Source organism: Chroicocephalus ridibundus, chromosome 8 (assembly GCF_963924245.1).
Source record: "Chroicocephalus ridibundus chromosome 8, bChrRid1.1, whole genome shotgun sequence".
Taxonomy (NCBI): domain Eukaryota; kingdom Metazoa; phylum Chordata; class Aves; order Charadriiformes; family Laridae; genus Chroicocephalus; species Chroicocephalus ridibundus.
The window spans coordinates 34253515-34272411 of NC_086291.1; the positions used below are offsets into that span (position 1 = coordinate 34253515).

Below are 18897 nucleotides of genomic sequence, written 5' to 3' on the forward strand. Positions count from 1 at the left end.
GAAGGAGGAAAAAATTACAGGAAGGGAATAAGAACCTGGAAGAAAAGAGCAACTTTGCTTCCTCCTGAATTCTCTCCTAACTGGCCTCCTCAGTATAGAAAACAGACAAGTCACACATGCAGAAGTGGAAAAAAAGTAAAAAAAGTCAAAAGCACACCAGCCTTGCACAAAAATAAAAGTACTAACTTCCTCTCTCAATCCCTCTCTGCAGAACCTGGGCAGCTAAGTACGCCAGGCTCATAAAGCCTACTGCAGGATAGGGAGGTGGAAATGGAAATCGATTTTGCAGATTCACACGTGTTTCTTCTGTCTAGGTTTTATCAGAAGCACACAGCCAACAAGTGGGTCTCCTGCACTGCCTCGCAAGCAGAGGGACAAGTCACCCAGCAGCCTGTTGGAGGATGCCAAAGAGACCACTTTCACCAGGGACAGAAAAGGTGGCTTCTTCAGCTCCTTTATGAAGAAGAGGAATGCTCCCACGCCTCCCAAGCGCAGCAGTTCCTTCCGGGAGATGGAGAATCAGCCCCATAAGAAATACGAGCTGACGGGTAACTTTTCATCTGTTGCTTCCTTGCAGCATGTGGATGGGTTCTCTTTTGCTCCCACGCAGCAGGACGCAAGCCTGGCGCCACCAAAGTGCTATGGCGGGGGCTTTGTGCAGAGGACCTTCTACAATGATGATGGCACTGGTACCAGCAGTGGTGGGGGCGTAAGCACCGGTGGTGGGTGGTCGGGCATCACTGGTTTCTTTACACCACGCTTGATTAAAAAGACACTGGGTTTACGAGCAGGAAAACCCACTGGCAATGAAGAAGCTTCAAAGCCTTTTCCAAGGTCAAACTCTACATCTTCCATGTCCTCAGGGCTTCCAGAGCAGGATAGGATGGCAATGACCCTTCCCAGAAATTCCCAGAGGTCAAAAATCCAGCTGGAACGGACAGTGTCCACCTCCTCTCAGCCCGATGAGAGCACAGGGAGGGCCAATGACCTGCTTCCCAAAAGGTTTGAAGAAGGCCCCGCTTTGACCAGAGAGAGACCAAAAGCAAAACTCTTGCCAAGGGGTGCCACAGCGCTCCCTTTCCGAACCGCCTCTGGATCAGAAGAAAAGGAGGGTCCAGGGCTAGCAGCGGCTCCTAAGGGCAAAGAAAAAAACAGTGGCCCGCGGCAAGCGGCCCTTGAGGATGGTGAGAGACCGGGGTGGTCATCTCCAGTAAAGGCTGCAGCAATACTTCCAACCACTCATAACCACAAAGTGCCAGTCCTAATCTCACCCACTCTAAAACACACTCCAGCAGACGTGCAGCTCATTGGCACAGACTCTCAGGGTAATAAATTTAAGCTCTTATCTGAGCATCAGGTCACTTCTTCTGGCGACAGGGACCGGCCCAGACGGGTAAAACCAAAGTGTGCTCCACCTCCACCACCAGTGATGAGGCTCCTACAACAGCCAGCTGCCTGCTCAGATGCAGCAGAAGAGCTGAGCAACGTGGCAGGAGCGCAGCACGGACTGGAATTAAGCGAAGGGAGTAAGAAGGCAGCAGCAGCAGCACCTGTTGGTGGAAAATCTGGGAGGCCGGTGATGCCTCCACCTCAAGTGCCTCTGTCATCGTCTTCCACCTCCCCAGTGAAAATGGCCAACGGCACGGCTGGCGCAAAAGTAGCGCTAAGAAAGACCAAACAGGCAGCTGAGAAAATCTCCGCAGACAAAATCAGCAAGGAAGCACTGCTGGAGTGCGCAGATCTTCTCTCGAGTGCCATCGCCGAGCCAACACCAAACAGCCAGCTGGTGGACACAGGGCACCAGCTGTTGGATTACTGCTCAGGCTACGTGGACTGCATCCCGCATACACGCAACAAATTTGCCTTCCGGGAAGCCGTGAGCAAACTGGAACTCAGCCTGCAGGAACTGCAGGTGTCCTCAGCAGCTGCTAGCGTCCCTGGGGCAAACCCCGTCCTTAATAACTTATTGTCATGTGTCCAAGAAATCAGCGATGTGGTGCAAAGGTAGCTACTGTCAATCTGGGTAAGAGAAATACACATGGGGAGGGGGGGGACTTTTTTTCTGTACTGATGCTTTCAAAAGGAAAGACTGATACTTGAGTATGTGAAGTACCTCAGATCACTGAGTTCTCCTCACGTTTACAGGTTCATCTCAAAAAATGGGGATGGAGAGGGTAGATTAAAGCTGTAAGGGGCAGAACGTCAAGTATTTGTCCTTACCTAGTCAGTCGGATCTGCTTGGTATGGCAAGGGCAGGGATGTTCCTTGCTCCTCCCTTGGAGAGGCAGGAGAATCGATGACAGGTTCTTGCTCTGGGAAGGATGGTTTGATGTGTGATAGCTGGAGTACTGGAGTGGCTGCAGGCCACTCGGCTGTACAGATCCTCCCCTGTCTGCACTAACGCATGCTTTGGCCTCCTGACAAGGCAGAGGAAAGGCCTTGGCGCTCCGTTGGCACCAATGGCCGAGCAGCCTGAGCTGGAGGAGCTCTGAAGGGGGAAGTTGCGTGCGGTTGGGGGAAAGGTCTAATGCACTGACAGTATTCAGAGCTGCTGGAGGTGGATGCACTAGCCCAGATGGCTTACTTCCACAGCGCTGTTGCTGCTGTAATGAGAACTGCAAAATTAGTTAATATATGAAACTATCCCATTTCCCTCCTGTCCACCTCATCTACCACACGTTCTCATCTTTGTTGTATCGGAAGCGTCAGGGATGCTGGGCAGACTTACCACTGGAAACCCCCTTCCCCACCACACAGCCTTCGCTCAGCTGATACCTATTTCTAGTGGTCTAGCACGGGTGCTGCTTGATGGTCTTTTGTGAGTAGTTTGGGGCTCTTTCACAACTTGCCAGTGTTGTTATTGGGGTGGGTGGGTTTGGGTGGTTTTTTTTTTTAAGCTCTAGACTGTTTTTAACTTGTTACCAGGTTGACTCCCCAGTTCAGTTTCATCACCTTGAAGGACCCATGGTAGGCAAGGCAGAGCCTCCGCCACGTGCCCCTCACTGCTGCAGGGTTCCCTGGACCAGTCCCTACTCTTGGCATAACGTTAACACGTCACACTGATGGCTGCCTGGGATTTGTTCTAGTGCTTACCGGTCTCGTAGGCTTTCAGCTCCCCTGCAGGTGAAGGTGACTTAGGTGCATCAGCACACAGGGGAATCACAGCCATCTTTTTTCTATTCATTTCTATATTTTAAAAGCTAGACCAGAATCTCATGCTGTGGCATAGGGACTGTGCACTTCTCTGCCCAAGATGTGACAACAAGTGTTAATGGCTCTGCTTCGGAGAGCTCCCACTGGGTTATAGTCTCTGATGCCTACTGACAATCCCAGAATGAAAGCAGTCGTGTGGTTGAAGTTGTCTTCCTTGGTCCTAGTGCTGTTTGTAGACTGTTGTGGCCTCAAAAAGCTGGTCTTCTGCGGATACGCACAACTCCCTGAGATGTAAATGTACTGGCAAGTAGGAAGACCTCAACTAACTGTTGGTTTGCGAGAAGAAGAAAACAGGCCTGATACCTGGCTCCAAATACACGTCACCCTGCATGCTGCTGCTCACTTCACACTGTTGGTGATGATAGAGGGTCTGGCTTGCTTTGCACCTTAAATCTTTTATTTTTGGCTAAAACACTTTTTTAACTTGTTGTTAAAGTGTGACTGTGCTGCTTTTAGTTTGAGCATTTAGCGTTGAGCTGGGGCACAGGTGTGAATTTAGAAGATGGGCACTTCCATTTCCGTCTAGAACCATTGCCCTGTTGGTGCTTGGAAGTAGGCTGGGCTGTCTCAGCGCATGTCCCTGTTTTTCTTTCATGGAACATAGCGAGACAAGAGCCTGAAAAATCTTGAGAAAGTGTGAGAATCCTCATTTTATTACTGGTCTGTGGTAAGCGAGGTTGTGTCAGGATGCATGAATGCACACCAGTGGAGCAGTTTGCGAGGTAAAATGGACCATGTTGAACTTCACTGTCCAAATAAGTGAAATGGTGGAAAAAACAAACAAACAAACAAAAGCACCCCACCCCAACTGACAGGCATTAAAGTGAATTAATTACTCTTACAAGTCAGTTTTACTCTAGTGTACTGGTACCTAAGCGGAGACAAACGAAAGTCCAGCGTGGGTTACTCGTCCTGACTTAGCAGTACCCACCGAAGCCTGCTGTCTGGTTCTGCAGTAGGATCTTCAGCTCGTCCAGGTCAGCGGGGTGGGAGAGGCTGTGCCGGGGCTCTTGCACACCAACGCTCTGCCCAGCCGTAAGGCAGAGTACCAAACCCTTATCTCGTAGACTTTACAGTAGACTTTACCGAGGGCTTTTGTGGTTTACCTTATCTCTTTCAGGCATCTTTACTGAAGGTGTGCATCGCCGCACACCAAACTAACTGCCTTGGGAAAGGTGACCTGTAAAGGGAAGACGGCTTGTGGTATTGCTTCACGTGGCCTTTCAAACAATCAAAAGGATTGAAAAGTTATGGAGGAGCTTTCTTCGGGGCAGAAGGGCAGGTCTTGTTTGCCCTGGCAGACAATCGCATGGTTTCATCATTGTACTACTGCCCCAGCCCAGGACAAATGGACTGAAACTGAAGTGATTCTCAGGGGAAAGGTATTTTAAGCAGAAAACGTTAAGGCTGTTAGTCCAGTTCTGATGAGTATTTTGAATGAAGACCTTTTTTTTTTCCTGAATGCCAGCCTTCCAGAAAAAGCTCCAGCAAAAAAGTCCTGGAATTTCTAAGTACTGCAGCTCCCCTCTTGGAGCCCTTGCTGAAGAAACTAACTGTGCCCCAATGAAGGACTGGTTCCCCTCCACTCATCATCCCCGCTTCCTTTCAGATGCCGCCTGGTTTCTCCTCCCCCACGGCAGAGGTGGTGGGCAGTGGGCACACAACTGAAGCAGCCATCTGCTTTTACAGAGTCACAGAATGGCTGAGGTTGGAGGGGCCCTCTGGAGGTCACCCCGTCCAACCCCTCTGCTCAAGCAGAGCCCTCTAGATCAGGCTGCCCAGGCCCACATCCAGACTACTCCAAGGATGGAGACTCCACAACCCCTGGTGGGCAACACAGAAGCCCATTCAGTTCTGATCCCTCCAGTGGAGGGAAAACACAGAACAGTGGAATTAGGGGATTTGCCTGTCATCACTCCTATGGAGAGTGTTTTCTTACCTGTTGCTTTACTCACATAAGGTAGGCAGATGGTGGCAGAGGTAGTGCTGACTTGACACTTATTTTCCCCCCCCAAATAGGAAGCTGCAGAATCACTGCTGCTTCTGATGCCAAACAGTGTTTTGTTCCCAAACTGGAATTCTCCCCTGCCCTCTGGCAGGATAGCGAAATAGTGATATCTGGGAAAGCTGGTTCTGCTGTAAATCACCATTCAGTTGTTCCTCCTGCCACAGCTGCTCGCCTGAAATTGTTACCAGTCCTTCTGCCTTTTGTTAGATTTGGCTTTCTGTTTAGCCTTAAAGGTCTCTACTGTAGCGGCTTCTCTGCTTTCAGTCTTGCACAGTATGTTCAAAGTAACGTAAGGATGGTGAAGCCCCCAGTACTTGTCCCAACGACGAGCGCCTCTTACTCCACTGCTCAGGGTAGGGGACAAGGCATCGTGAACTCGTACTGTGTTTCCTTCCCTCGCCACTGTCAGAAGGCCTTGTGGGGTAAGGCTGCGATTGCAGCCTGGCTCCCTCGCTTGCACTAGTATGGGCTAGAACTTAAAGTAGTCTTTGCAACAGGGGCATGGCATCACATAGGGCCTGGCAACGCCAAGCACGAGGCATGCGCTCACACGAGTGAGTTGCTGTGGGGCACTTTCTCTTCCTAGCTACTGTGGGGAATTAGCTGACTCACACGTGCAATTCTCTTTTCTTCCTGCACTGCACACCCTTTTTAACCCCAGAAGCGGTGCACTCCGCTGCCTGACGGCCGGCACTTCAATTTAATCCTATTCTTCATTAGCGTTGCAAGGAAGGGGTGAAGCTGAATTAAGAGTCTGGGTCTTGGGACTGCATCAAATTTAGGCACTGGGAAAAGCTTTGAAGGGAGCAGCGTTGCTGATGGCCAGCAGGGGGGAGCTCTCTGTTCCCCTTCCCCTCACACAGGCCATTTCTCCTGACCACCGCTGGCCAGCGAGACCCAGTCCAACACGCGCGTGTTGACATCCCGTCAGGTGTGCTTATGCAAGAGTTTTAGGGCATGCTGCTTTGCAGGCAGCGGGAACTAAACCCCACAGTGTGGGGCAATAGCTACACCCAAACCTCCCTAAAAGGCGGTGGGTGCGTGAGTGGGCAGGACGGGTTACGCTGGGCAGCCGTAAAGAAATCCAGACCCTTCCCTAAGGCAGGCTGCCCCAGCAGCTCGGGCGCTCCTCATTTTGCTTGTCGGCGCTCTTGGGCATCGGCAGCTGTGACAAGCACTAATGAATCCAGAGGATTTTTTTTTTTTTTTTTTTTTTTTTGCAAATGTATCAGGCTGCTGTCTTCTCTTTTAAAACACTCAGCCCAGCCCTGTGCTGATCAGCAGCTGGCAGGAAAACCAAGGGGTGGCGACGAAAGCATGCTCAGAAACCTCCCACTTCTGTGCGAGTGGCACCATGTAGCGCGGGTGGGTGCCGGGGCTGCACTCCAGTTGCCTGTAGCGTAGAACGAAACCTTCAGCCTATTCCCTGGTGGTAGGAAAGAAGAGGTTATGGGACACCTGGCTTCTTTATCATACCTACACAATAAGAAATGTCTGTACCAAAGGAAGTAATTCTTCCAAATGTGTCTGTTGTGCACGGGAGGTAAAGCCCGAGGGGCTCGGCACGCTGTTTCTGTATCAATAGTGAACTCGTTGAGGGCAGGAATGGATTAAAATGGAACACGTTAATCACCAATCACTCTACCAGTGTTGTCAACTATTTTTATTTTTAATTGTTATTGTAATATATTTTGGTTGTTTTTCTAATTTAATTCTCTCACTATCGTCTGACTGTGAACTGCAAACAGTGTTAAACTTGATGTAAATAAGGCCCTTTGAAGGGCCTCTTTGCCTGTCGTTCCACAAAGTTTTGCCAATTTGCATTTTGTTTTAAATAAAGGTTGCAATATTTTATTGGCAAAAAAACACTTCAGCGTATGCTGCTTTTTTTTCCTCAAGGAATATTTGAAGCTGCTGGGTACTAACCTGAAGTTTGTTATTCTGGGTAGAAAAGAGAAGATGATTACAAACCTGTTAAAAAGGAAAACCATTTAATTCTGACAGATTGCAAGGAAAAGTAGTATTTTTATTTATGCCTCGAAAAATCAATCTTAACGTTGCTGTTGGAGTGGCGAGAGGAGGGCGGTGCTTGCTGTTGGGGTTGCATAATCAAATGCTCGCTTAATTCTCCGACATACATGGGTGTGACCGGGCAGAGCGTCATTAGTTTAACACTCACCCTCGTTAGCACCACCACCACCTCCTTCATCAGGAACAGAGTAAGAACTGCTTCACATGCCCGCTTCATACCAGCCCCTAAGCAAAACGGCTGACCAAGCGACTCCCTTCCACTCCAGACAGCATCAGTCTAACCCGGACAAGCTGAAGATTCTTTTCTATTTAAAAAAAAAATAAAAAAATCATAGGTGATCCTGGCTTATACAACCTTCGAAGCAACTAACTTTCAACTAACTAACAACTTTCTAAACTTTCTGCCCCGGCGATAAAAACCAACCCAAATTGTGTCCTTCCATGGGGCCGCGTCTTCCCTTCCTTGGGCGCACCCACCCTCCCTCTGCGCTTTCCCAGGCTGAAGCTTCAGGCTTGACACTTGTGATTAAGAAAGAGAGAAACCAAGCCTAAGAGCTGCCTGCTGATAACCGCGCACGCTGGCACAGGCCCTAAGGGCCAGTCTAGAGACACCAGGTAAGTTTAAACTAACGTTGCATCAGTTGAGCAGCGAGGAAGCGGCCGGCTCATCCTCCTGCCTTGGACTCTGAAGCCTCGTTAGATAACAGTGCCAGCGCGCCCGCAGGGAACCACAAACTCAAAGTCTGCTGGCGTAGTAAGCGCATCTGGTCAATCTTTTCCCAGAGGTCGTGCTGCTCAGCACTGGCGCCCCAGAGAGGTTCAAAGCTCCAAATAGATCAAAGGTCCCACGCATGGGGTGTCCCATGGGAGCTGAGCCCTGTCCTTGGCATGTGCCGTGTCACCTCATCACCCCAGCCCAGCGGTGCTGGAAGGGAGTTTTGACCTAGAGGTCACAAAGCGATTCCCGTAACGCTGTTGAAATTTTTTTGGTCCTGCCGTAACGTACTTATCACCTGGCAAGTACCCAGACAGCAAACAGCACCTTGGTGTAGTAATGCTGATACCAGACAGAAAAACCATAGCATGCAACATACTGAAAAAAAAAAAAAAAAAAAACCCCGAGGAAAAAAAATCCCAAGCTTACTGCATCCCTGAAAACCTGACTGCAATTGCAGCCTGTTCCTCAGCCGACATCCTCCTCAACCGCCCTCGAAAGGAGAATTAGTCTCCTCTTTTTTGTTTTGTGGGGAAACAAACAGACTCTTCACCAAACTGCTTCGGAAAATTTCAGCAGAAGTTCACTTCATCCCCGCAGCTGCTTCCATACAACGAAAGACTCCGACGAGAGAGGGACACTCCAAAGCGAGAGGTTATGGATTTGATATCTCCAGCGGAGATTATTCAGTCGTTTTCCCTACGCAAGGGCCTCCCTGCACAAACCACGATCCTTGCAGGTGAGAGGCAGACTCCGCGTGAATGCGGGAAAGCAATAGAGAAAAAACCCTCAACTCCAGCAAAACAGTTCTGTGCAATCTTGTAAAGTGACAGAGGAAAGCAGGGACTGGGATGAGGATGTGGCTTCTGCCAGGGCTGTCTCAACAGGACCCATCTGTCCAAGGCCTTTGTTACACGGTAACAAACCACGGACTTGGACATCCCCGCTCACATGAGACAAAGCATCTGTCAGCACAACCAAATCACCACTTCAGGTTACTGCCTGCTAAAAGAAGGGACTTTAAAACACCGGACAGACTCCAAACGCAGCCAAGCGCAGGCTGTGCCCATGTCCCACGAGTAAGGCTGGGCAGGGTGCACCTCCTTCCCTGCCAACAGCCCTCGCAGTAACAAGGGGTTAAGTCTCTGCCCCTGTGCTAGTGCAATCTGCTTGCCCGACCTTACGCAAGGAATGCAGGTCCTGGTGTGCAGAACCACCTTCACCACTGGGGTAGTCCTCCCACATGGTGTTCAAGGAAGGAAGTAATTGATGCGCTGGGATACAGATTTACATCCCTGCGCAGAGTAAAGCTTCTCCTCTTTGGGGACAAACACCATCATCCTGGCCACCTCGTCGAGGGCTGCTTCAGTGTAAGGAAGTCCACGGGCCAGGAAAGCATCCCGCGCACAGAGCTTCACGTGGTGGTACTCCAGAGGCAGGAACGGCACGAAGAAATCAATGAGGTTCTCTTCGAGGAGGTGGCTGCGGGCATAACCGTTCTCTGTAGCAAAAGGCAAGGCAAAAACTTCAGGAGCTTCATTTAAGAGCTGGCATCCCTCTGTGAGGCAAGGCTTGTCTCGGGGCGGGGAGAGGCTGTCTTGGCTCATGCAGCCACATGTGGTGGGAGAGACACCTTTCTACTTGTAAAGAGCTGGCCAGCACTTAGTCTGGACGCAGAACATCCCCTCGGCTTGCCCACCTCAGGCCAAGAGAAGCCTGAATCCCCAAGAGGAGTCTTGATGGCGTGAGCCCTGTGGCGTTGGGCTGCCTCTTGCAACCTGGCTGTTTTTCAGGGCTGAAGGGGACAAGGACGACTCACGGCTCCCTCCCGGTGTGCCCGGCCGCCGCAGCAGCGCTGTGCTCCTCCAGCTGGGCTAACGTAGATGAAGGAAGGGGCTCGAGCTGCAAATAACCCCAGGGGAGGGGTTGGAATAACGGGCTGTTCCGCAGCACGTGCGCTTGTGCGGCACAAGGTGGATGGAACTGCGTTAAGCGAGGCCCTGAGCCGGCGCAGAGGGGCAGGTTTGCAGGCAGCCTGCCCACACCAGCCCGCAAGCGAGCCTGGCTCTTACCTGCAGACTCCTGCAGCTCCAGCCGCAGCCGCTGCTCCAGGAACTCCATGGAGATCTCCTCCCGTGCCCGGCCAGCTCGCCAGAAGTCCAGGGCTACCTCATTGATGGTGTTTCCACCGAGATTGCTGCAGAGAGAAGGGAAGTCACTCAACTGTGCCCCAAGAGACAAACCGCTGAGAGTGGCCAGCAGCCTCCCCTACGGACAGGCCTCGCCAATCGTTAGCTACAAAGGATTTACCATGTCGCATCGGCATCTGAAACTTTCACAGATGCTGATGTCGTCTTCCCAAAGAGCCCCTTTCTATAGGCGTCTGTACAGCTATCTTCCATCTTGCCAGCCCAGACCCTGGGTGGGACCAGGAGCCAGGAGAATCCTCCACCTCCGTCAGTCCCCTGTCCTGGCCTTGGAAACCACCAACCTTTCAGGTGACACTTGGCTCAACACCAAATGCTCAACAAGCCGCCCCTGAAAGTCCAAGTTGGAGGGTAGAGCCCACGGCAGGAGTCCCACTAGAAGTAAAGGTCGAGGGCAGGGATTCTAGTGGCAGCCCAGGACTCAGCAAAGCCACCGCTGCCTGAGGGACAAAGTGGTGCCATTCCCATGCGAGGGCTCCTCTGGACACCCACTGTGGGGCAGCTCCGTGGTGGGGGACAAGGGTCCTGACAGTCATCAGGGCTCCGGGCAGCCCCTCACCTCAGAAAGCAGTTCAAGACCAGGCAGCCCCCCACATGCTGGTGAGGGGTTTAAAACAGCCTCAGACAACAGCCCCCACCCACGAGTGCCCCACCACCTGTGAGCTGGCAATTCTGAGAACCAGCTGGCTGCAGGGCTTGTGTAGGTTGGAGTCAGAGAGACCTGAGAGACACAGACCTTGCACCCATCTTCCCTCACGTGTCAGAGGCTCCGGCCCCATTCCTCAAATGGAGAGGAGGCAAAATTAAAAAGCCGCCGATATTTTTCCCCCCACTGCCTTGTGGGGGTGAAAGAGCTGGTACTGATCTTGCTGCCACCCAGACCATGGGAGAAACAGCCGCTTTTGACTGAGGACGGGCAACCAGTCCCACCCCATGCCCATCACTCGAACCTGGCCAAAGCTGTAGGAGCAGCCCAGCGTCCAAAGGAGCCTTGGGGTAGAGCCAGCCCTCCTGTAACAGGTCTGTGTCACGCTGCCACCAGTATGATGAAACCCCCCCAGGATTACATGTTGCTGTGGATCAAGGCACCCTGCTCTGCTCTGCTCGGTGGCACCAAGGGGCTGACATCACCCCCCCACACCTGCACGGCTTGCCAGGTAGGACACGAGGTCAGCTCAGTGCAGCCGGCAGCACATCCACCCTGCCCCGAGCGACAAGGGAGAATCTGCCCCTCCGCCATGGCTCCTGCCGGAGGCCCACGCAAGTAGGAGTGAAACGTGGCCAGCTCCACAAGCACCGGTGCAGATACAGGTCCTCCATGGGCAGAGAAACTTCCCTGGGGAACCACCAAGCTCGGAGGTTAGAACACTCACCTGGATGGTGGGAGACAGAGAACAAATGCTCTGCCCACCTCCGGCCCGGGGGAATACCTCTTGCCAGAGCCAAGCTGAAGGCTGCAAATCCGAAATTGAAGGGGCCCCATGATGCTTGTCTCCCTTTGGCATTTCTCACTGGCTACTTCAGTCACGTGCCTACCTCACCTCTCAGTTTTGAGATGTCCCACTTCTCCCCCTACATACATCACACCTAGGCCTGGGTGAGGGACAGCACTGGGGTGCACACATGCCAAAACCCGTTCTGCCTCTGGATGAGAAAGGAACTGTCGCTAAAGCAGAGGGTGAACTGGTGCCGGGATCAGCCCTCACAGCACAGCAGATGGATGGCACCTCAGCCAGGCAGCAGGAACTCCCCGCCTCCTGTTCCCAGCTAACAGTGCCCTGTTGTGCAAGAACTTCCCACCCAAGACCTGCAGCCCCAGCTTTGCTCCCTGGAGTATGGGATCTCCCTGCTCAGCTGTCCAGGGTGCAGGGTGACACCACGCTAGCTCTGACTCTCACTGGTTCCTTGTCTCAAAGCCTAGACACTGGGTCAGGTGTCCCAACTAAGCTGGACCTCAGCTCCTCCTGCAAATGCCCCGTGCCCGGGCAGGATGCCCAGCACCAATAAGCAAAACCGACGATGGAGGCAACCGCCTCTTGGAGGAGCTAGACAGCTCTTTCCCCTCCTCTGCAGCCTGAGCCCCCCACAAAGCACACCTCAGGGGATAAATTCCATCACTTTGTTCCTCCCCATCCCTTTGGGGACCCAGAAATCACCTGAGGAAGAGGAAGATGGATCTCCGGGAATCCACCTGGCCCTCGTTGTCGTAGTGGGCCATGAAAGGCTTGATGGCATCCAGGAGGCTGAAATGAAGTTTCTCTGCCTCGTCGAAGATGAACAAGGACTGCTTGCAGAGCTGCAGAGTCTCGCTTATCTGCTTCTTCAGCTGAGCCTGCAGAGCAGCAGGGAGGAGCGTGAAGAGCCCAGCAGCAGCCACTGCCACCAGACCATCGTGCAGGGGCTGAGCCTGGACGCCGTGGGTTAACCCTGTCTGGCAGCTAAGCACCACACAGCCTATCGCTCATTCCCTCCCACCTAGCAGGACAGGGCTAGGAACAGCAAAAGCAAGTAAAAGCGTGGATCAAGATAAAGATAGTTTAATAATAAAAGGGAAAAGGAAGAAGAAAGAAACGAAAGCAAGTGATGCAAAGGCAATCACTCACGCCTGCCACTGATGCCCAGCCAGTCTCTGAGCAGTAGCTCCCTACCCCAAGCCCCTCTCCCCTCAGTTGTTATTGCTGAGCATGACATTAAATGGCACGGAATATCCCTTTGGTCAGTTAGGGTCAGCTCTCCAGTGTGTGTGTCCCCCAACTTCTTGCACACCCCCGTACTACTGACTGCGAGGGCAGAGTGGGAGAAGGAGAAAGCCTTGAGGCTGCGCTGGCACTGCTCAGCAGAAGCCAAACACCAGCGTGTTATCCACACCATGTTACTCTCAAATCCAAAACACAGCACCGCATGGGCTGCTGTGGAGAAAATGAGCCCCACCCCAGCCAGACCCAGTACACCGGGCCATCCCCACAGCAACGCCACGCTGTTGGCTCTCACCTTGTATGAGTCCACGTACTTGTGATGGGGGAAGTGGAAAAGCGAGATGAACAGCCTGACACACTCACTCTTCATCCCATCCCGGTAAAGGTGACTGGCCACCATCCGAGCCACAAAGTTCTTGCCTGTGCCGGACCAGCCGTGGAAGGAGAGGACCAGAGGCTTCTCTGGCCGTGGGCTCTGCAGGAACCCTCGCACCGCCTGGACAACCACTTCTTTGGCCAAATGCTGCCCGTGGAGCTGCCCCTGGAGGTCTGCTTCTAGGCCTGCAGGACAGAGAGCAAGAGCTCAGCTTTCACTTGCAAGCCCAGCTGCTGCTACTGCAGGTGGGAATAAGAGGAGATGATGTGTCAGGCACTAAGCTCGCCCAGCCCTGCTGGTGAGGCCGCCTGTCTGAGAGGAGCCTGAAGCGGCATTAAAGCCACAGGGATAATGAGGCAGGATGCCCGTATCCTGCCTGCATCAGCCACTGACTGCAAAAAGACACAGATCTTCCACTGACTCCTTTTTTCCTTTGGGAAGGGAAGGAGGTGTTCGATGTCTGCAGAGAGCACTGACGCCAACAGGCCCTTGCAAGCTCCCAGCAGAGGGTATGGACACCAGAAGTCTCAGGGACAGCAAAAAACAATGACACCTGCACGGGGCTTACGTGCAGCTCTTAGCGTACCCTCCGGATGCGGGGCTGGATAATGGGCCAGTTTGGACTCCCTGTGGGAGCTACTGGATGAGGACAGGGCTCGTGGCAAACTGGAGCAGATACACTGTACAGCAAAGAGCAAACTCTCTTGCAGTCTCAGAACTACAAACTAGTAATGAGAAACAGGACTTAGCTCAGCCCCTCGCCTTCCCACCAGCTCAGCACCCTGCTCAGAAATGCCCGTTACTTACATTACTTCTTAAGATATACTTTAAAAGAAAAAAACCGCACGAACAAACAACACAAGAGCCAACAGGGAGAGGCAGCAGAGACAAGCACTGCTTGGGGTCTCCCTGGTACAGCACAGCACCTACCTGTGATATTGTTGACTACCCTGCAGTCTCCTGTCTTGCAGCACTTGCCGAAGCTGCAGTACCAGGCAGAGAGGATCTCCAGGTAATCCTGGCCCACCAGGGGCAAGCTCCAGCCTGGAAAAGGCAGTGGTCTGAACAGAAACATGCCAGAAAGCATCTTGTTTTGTATTTTGTGAGGACGCTCAGGTGAGCCCAGTTAACGGCAGCCCTCCTCCCGGGTGCAGGGATCAGGCACTGCCCCCTCAGGCAGCCCGGGCTGTGGGGTGGTGGAACGAGCACATAACGCGCAGCAGCCGGCTCAGGCGGGCACGGAGAGACATGTTTGTGGCAACCTGGGGCATGCCGAGTTGAGGAGGGAGACATCCAGGGCAGAGACCCTTGGGAAGGGAAGGAGAGCATCCACAAGAGCTGGGGGAAGCGAGGCGTTTAGAACCTGTCATGGGAGAGGGAAAGGAAGGAGGAAGGTGCTTACCTGGCCTGGGACTGGACTCTTCCTCCTCCTCGCAGCCCTGCTGCCACACCTTGCACGCCAGGTACTGCCAATACTGCTTGGAGAGAGCACTCACAGCTCCCAAGTGCTTCTTCACGGCTTCGTACCTCGCCCTGCCCCACGGTCCCCCCTCCGCCACAGAGCCCTGCTCCTCCTCCCAGGGCCCCCGCGCCACCCCTTGGCTCCCCAGCCCCCCGGAGCCCCCCAGCAGCAGCAGCAGGAGGCAACAGGCCAGCCCCAGACGGAGCCTGCCCTGACCCATGGCAGTGGGTGCAGGATCCCCGGTGGGGTGGGAGCGGACCCTGCCCCGGCCCTGCTGGGTGTCCGTGGGCTCCCGGCCTCCCTTAAACCGCCCGAGCCGTGATCTCACTTCCTGGCCGCCTGCAATTGGAGTCGCGGGGGGAAAGCGGTGGGGTGGTGTCACGGCCACGCCAGCCATGGCCTGGCGCCCGCACGGACCCTGTCCCACGGCCTCCCCCGCGCTGGGCTCAGCGCCACACTGCAAAACCCGACCCTGCTCCCAAAAGGAGGCACTGGGCACCCCTCCGGGTCTCTGTTCTGCACAAAACTCGGAGCCTGGTCTTCCCCCCAGGTCTTGCCAACCCTCGCTGGGAAGGGAGGCGAGCAACTCCTCTTCCAGCCAGGCCGGAGAGATCCCCAAGGAAGCTCCCCGACACCGTTACCAGCCTGCTCACGCCCAGCTGCACCACTGCAGCCCTCCCTCCGGCCTCCACGCCGCAGCACCAGCAACAACGAATGCCCGGGGAAGGCAAATAATCTGCTTTTTAAGTAGCCCAGCGGCCCAGCTGAAGATTTGCTGCCGCAAATGCAAGAGGTGTTGGCAGTTGTCGTTCATCAGGGTCATTTCCAAGGGGACACAAAAATAATAGGCATAAACAAGGGAGCAGGAGGCGGTGGATGAGTCAGACCGGCAACGCAGGGAGCTGCGCTGTGCTGCCCGGGCTGCATTTGCTGCCTGCTGTGCTGTGAGTTCAGTTTAGTGATCAGGATCAAAGCTCTAGGACAAACGGTTTTGTTGCTGGCCCTGGGACAGGCTTGCTGTGTGACGCTGGACGCGTGTCATTCCTCATCAACCCCAAAGAAGTGCTGCACCTTCATACACCAGTACATCCAAACACTAAAGACAGGTAGGGTGGGCTCCCGCTCCAGCAGCCAGGAAAAGGAAAGAAGTCAGATCAGCACAGAACTACCATGAAATCACATACGAGAACCGAGGTACGACTCATTACCACCACCAAGCTCACCACCACCAACCAGTTTTCTCCCCGCTCCTGTACGGGGAAGCAGCAGGCGCAGTCATTAGGGCTGGCTGCCCGCGCTTTGGCAGGAGATCCTGCCAATTCTAGGATCCCATGCAAAGCCCTGGCTTTGATTTTGGAAACAAGTACACAAACTCAGCTGTGTGCGGGGAGATGAAAAGTGGATAAGCCCCACATAACCTGCATTTTACCTTAAAGCTGTACCCACTGCTGGCTTACTATAAAAGACTAACACCTCTATAAGTCACTGAGCATCAGGACAAGGCCACCTAACCGAGATGAGGCCAAGATGCTTTGGACATGGGAATAATTTCAAGTTATCCCACGTGCTCATGAAAATAAAAATAAGAAGGATATTAAATGCAATTCATCCAGCCTGGCAATCCACTCGTTCAGGTGGACAGGGAGCGGGATCCAGCCCCGCCAAGGCTTGGAGTGGAGCACATCACCATCTACAGGTGGCTACAAAACATTACCCATCGGCATTAAAGATAACTGGTATTAACATAATAGTCCTCCCCAGCTTCAAAAATAGTGAGGCTAAAACCTTCACATAACCTTGCAATAACTTAAACAGAACTAAAACCAGTACACATTAAAAAAATCAATTAAAAAACGAACTCACTGTAGCCATAGCAAATTAAACTGCTATCCGCCTTTCTGAAAACTAGTTGAAGCATCTGAATGGAAGCATTTATACACATTTAGAAAAAAAATTCATAGCTGTAACATGCAAACTCCACTGTCCCAGGGATAAGTGCTTTAGCTGAAGAGAGCTTACCAAAAGGGACAGACTTCAGAAAAAATAGACGCTTCCATGTTACAAAGGAAAAAAGCAAATTCTGAAAGATAAACCGACTGACTGTCCAACATCGCACCAGCTCCACGGTACTACGGCATAACTCCTGGGATGTCAGCTTCGCTCGAGTGCAGCCCATCATAAGAGCTGGGGGGGGAAATAAAAACAGTTGTTTAGTAACCTGCCAACGGTACCCTATTTGACCTGGCTCTGAGGTTAAGGAGGCACTGAAGTGGGGGGGGGGGAGAAAAAAAAATCCACCCCCGACTAATTCAATTCCCTTTGCAGGTCCTTAAGGAGGAAATTATCCCCATGGACTAGACGGGAAGGTGCAGGAGACTGGAAGAGATCCTAGAGCACTGCACTGAGGAGAACTCACTCATACCCGACTTGGGAAGGATGGGGCTCGGAAGAGCAGCAGCCAAAGGCATACTACAGCTTGCTGGGACTGTATCCCCCCCCTCCTTTTTTCTGCTTCCTCTGCTGAATTTCACTCGCTACAGTTTTTGCTAATCTTCAGCTGACAGTCTTGCAGCAGGGATCTGCATGGCCCGGGAGATGATGATACTAGGATGCACGGCTTTTCAGATCACAACCGGTTATCCCAAAAAAATCCTGGTGAGCCGCAGCCATCTGATTCAAAATCCATGATCTCAGGTCAAGTCAGGTCTTACAGTGCAGGCATCATCTAAACAGAAAGAAAAAAACGGCACCAGGAAAATGTGTTTACGTCTGGCTTATTCTGTACCCCAACGCGACTTGGTACAAGCAAACACTCAGAGGGAACCTTGCAATCCAGGATTTTACAGCACAGGCTGTATCCACTGGACAGGGAAATGCAGCACATCCATCCTTTTCTGGTTTTTCCAGTTTCCATACAGCAATTCCTTCTGCGCATCCATAGATGAACTCTTGACACAAAGCAGGAGGAGAGTCTCTCCCTGGCAGCTCAGCAGAACACAGCTATGGATTAGGTCACTGTCGAGGAAGATCTGGAATAAATGATATAAGGGGAGTCCTTCCCCCTCTTTCCTATAGTTTCCCCCCCCCCCGTAAAGTCCCCGTCTCTTTAAAATATTGAGAGACTCCACAGTGAAAAAACAACAGAGCACCAGTCCCGCAAAGGGGACATGTGAATCAAGAACTTATTTTAATTTCTCATTTTCAGAATCAATAAAAATTTGTAGGGAAAGAATCTGAAAGGAATTCAGGGAATTTTCTGTGTGCTAATTTTCACAACCCTTTCATTTTCTATTGGCTCGAAGTTGTTTCTGCTCATTCTTCCGCAAAATTGTGTTCCTTACATAATCAGAAACACTTTAAAATCTCCCAGTTATGTGAATTCTCACCCCATTACTAAAGCAAACCACTCCAGAATTACACAGCAGTACTACAACAGTGTGCTGGTAAGAACAGCCCTCAAAACTAGTTGCTTCAGTCTTCCAAAACTTAAAAGCACCTGTAGTTTCTGCAAGCTGCTGTACTGCTTACACACAAGCAAGAATCCTGTCCCTGCTCCCTGAGGAAACTGGCACCCTGAAAATAGAGATGGAGGATATGAAAAATTATTGTCGCTACACAACGCTAGGAGACAAAAAAACCCCAGAACATCCTTCCCCCCCCTCCCCACCCTCCAAAAGCTCCGAAATAAAACCCCCAAACTAGTTCTTGCAAAATTCAGCAAATGCCGAAGTCCAAAGCTTCAAGTGAGAAACTCTGGTTTAAAAAAAGAAGCAGGGGCCTTTGGTGTTTCACAACACCAGGCTGATGCCACAGGCCGGGTCAAAGACCATTCCTGCATTTCCAGAGCCTTGGTGGTTTTGTGGTGTCCTGTCCCCAGGAGCCGTACAGGGGCTGGCAGCAGCTCACACAGCCCTCAGAAGTACCCAGCAGCTCTCGGTGGCTTCCTTGGCTTCCAGATGCCCGACACTCAGAACTGCGAGCATCACCTCCTACCTCTGAAAAACTCCCTGCAGTGGGTTATTAAGCAAACAAGCTCCGGTACAGCCAGATTAAACCCCTGCGCTCTGTAGGAACGGATTTCGATGGCTGCTTACTTGCCCTGTCTGATACAAAGGGCTTCAATAAAAGCTTAGAAAAGCCAACCACGAACACCTCCCAACTCTATATACATCTCTCGCCAACTCTATAT

The 18897-nt window shown here is 52.3% G+C and overlaps 2 protein-coding genes across 6 annotated transcripts in view; one reads left to right on the forward strand and one right to left on the reverse strand.

The window, feature by feature from the left end:
* The window catches only part of ABL2 (ABL proto-oncogene 2, non-receptor tyrosine kinase), a 45451-nt gene extending 42593 nt beyond the window's left edge, over nt 1-2858 (forward strand). For 2 of the 3 annotated variants that reach the window (XM_063343112.1, XM_063343113.1), the window contains exons 11-12: nt 315-548; nt 864-2858. In XM_063343112.1, the coding sequence (XP_063199182.1) occupies nt 315-548; nt 864-2008 (1379 nt within the window). In that variant the 3' untranslated portion in view covers nt 2009-2858. Of the gene's footprint in view, nt 1-314 lie in introns of all 3 variants that reach the window. The other variant, XM_063343111.1, reaches the window with a different exon arrangement.
* Nucleotides 2859-6878: 4020 nt separating this feature from the next.
* TOR3A (torsin family 3 member A) lies at nt 6879-15369 on the reverse strand. Of its 3 annotated transcripts, none has more exons than XM_063343117.1 (6): nt 14649-15365; nt 14177-14290; nt 13166-13431; nt 12331-12506; nt 10040-10164; nt 6879-7557 (listed from the first exon to the last, which is right to left on the reverse strand). In XM_063343117.1, exons 1-6 carry the CDS (start codon nt 15103-15105, stop codon nt 7478-7480), a joined length of 1218 nt encoding a protein of 405 aa, XP_063199187.1. In that variant the 5' UTR covers nt 15106-15365; the 3' UTR covers nt 6879-7477. The 3 variants fall into 3 exon arrangements, with proteins under 3 accessions (XP_063199187.1, XP_063199185.1, XP_063199186.1); XM_063343115.1 differs by having other exon boundaries at nt 6879-9468; nt 14649-15360; XM_063343116.1 differs by lacking the exon at nt 6879-7557 and adding an exon at nt 9505-9869 and having other exon boundaries at nt 14649-15369.
* Nucleotides 15370-18897: the final 3528 nt, after the last annotated feature.

Coding starts and splice junctions, on each gene's coding strand:
- TOR3A (XM_063343115.1), bottom strand. CDS start 15,105: ATGGCTGGCGTGGCCGTGACACCACCCCACCGCTTTCCCCCCGCGACT. Junction 13,432..14,176: donor GGTAGTCAACAATATCACAG/GTAGGTGCTGTG, acceptor TCTGTCCTGCAG/GCCTAGAAGCAGACCTCCAG. Junction 9,469..10,039: donor GGAGCTGCAGGAGTCTGCAG/GTAAGAGCCAGG, acceptor CTTTTGCTACAG/AGAACGGTTATGCCCGCAGC.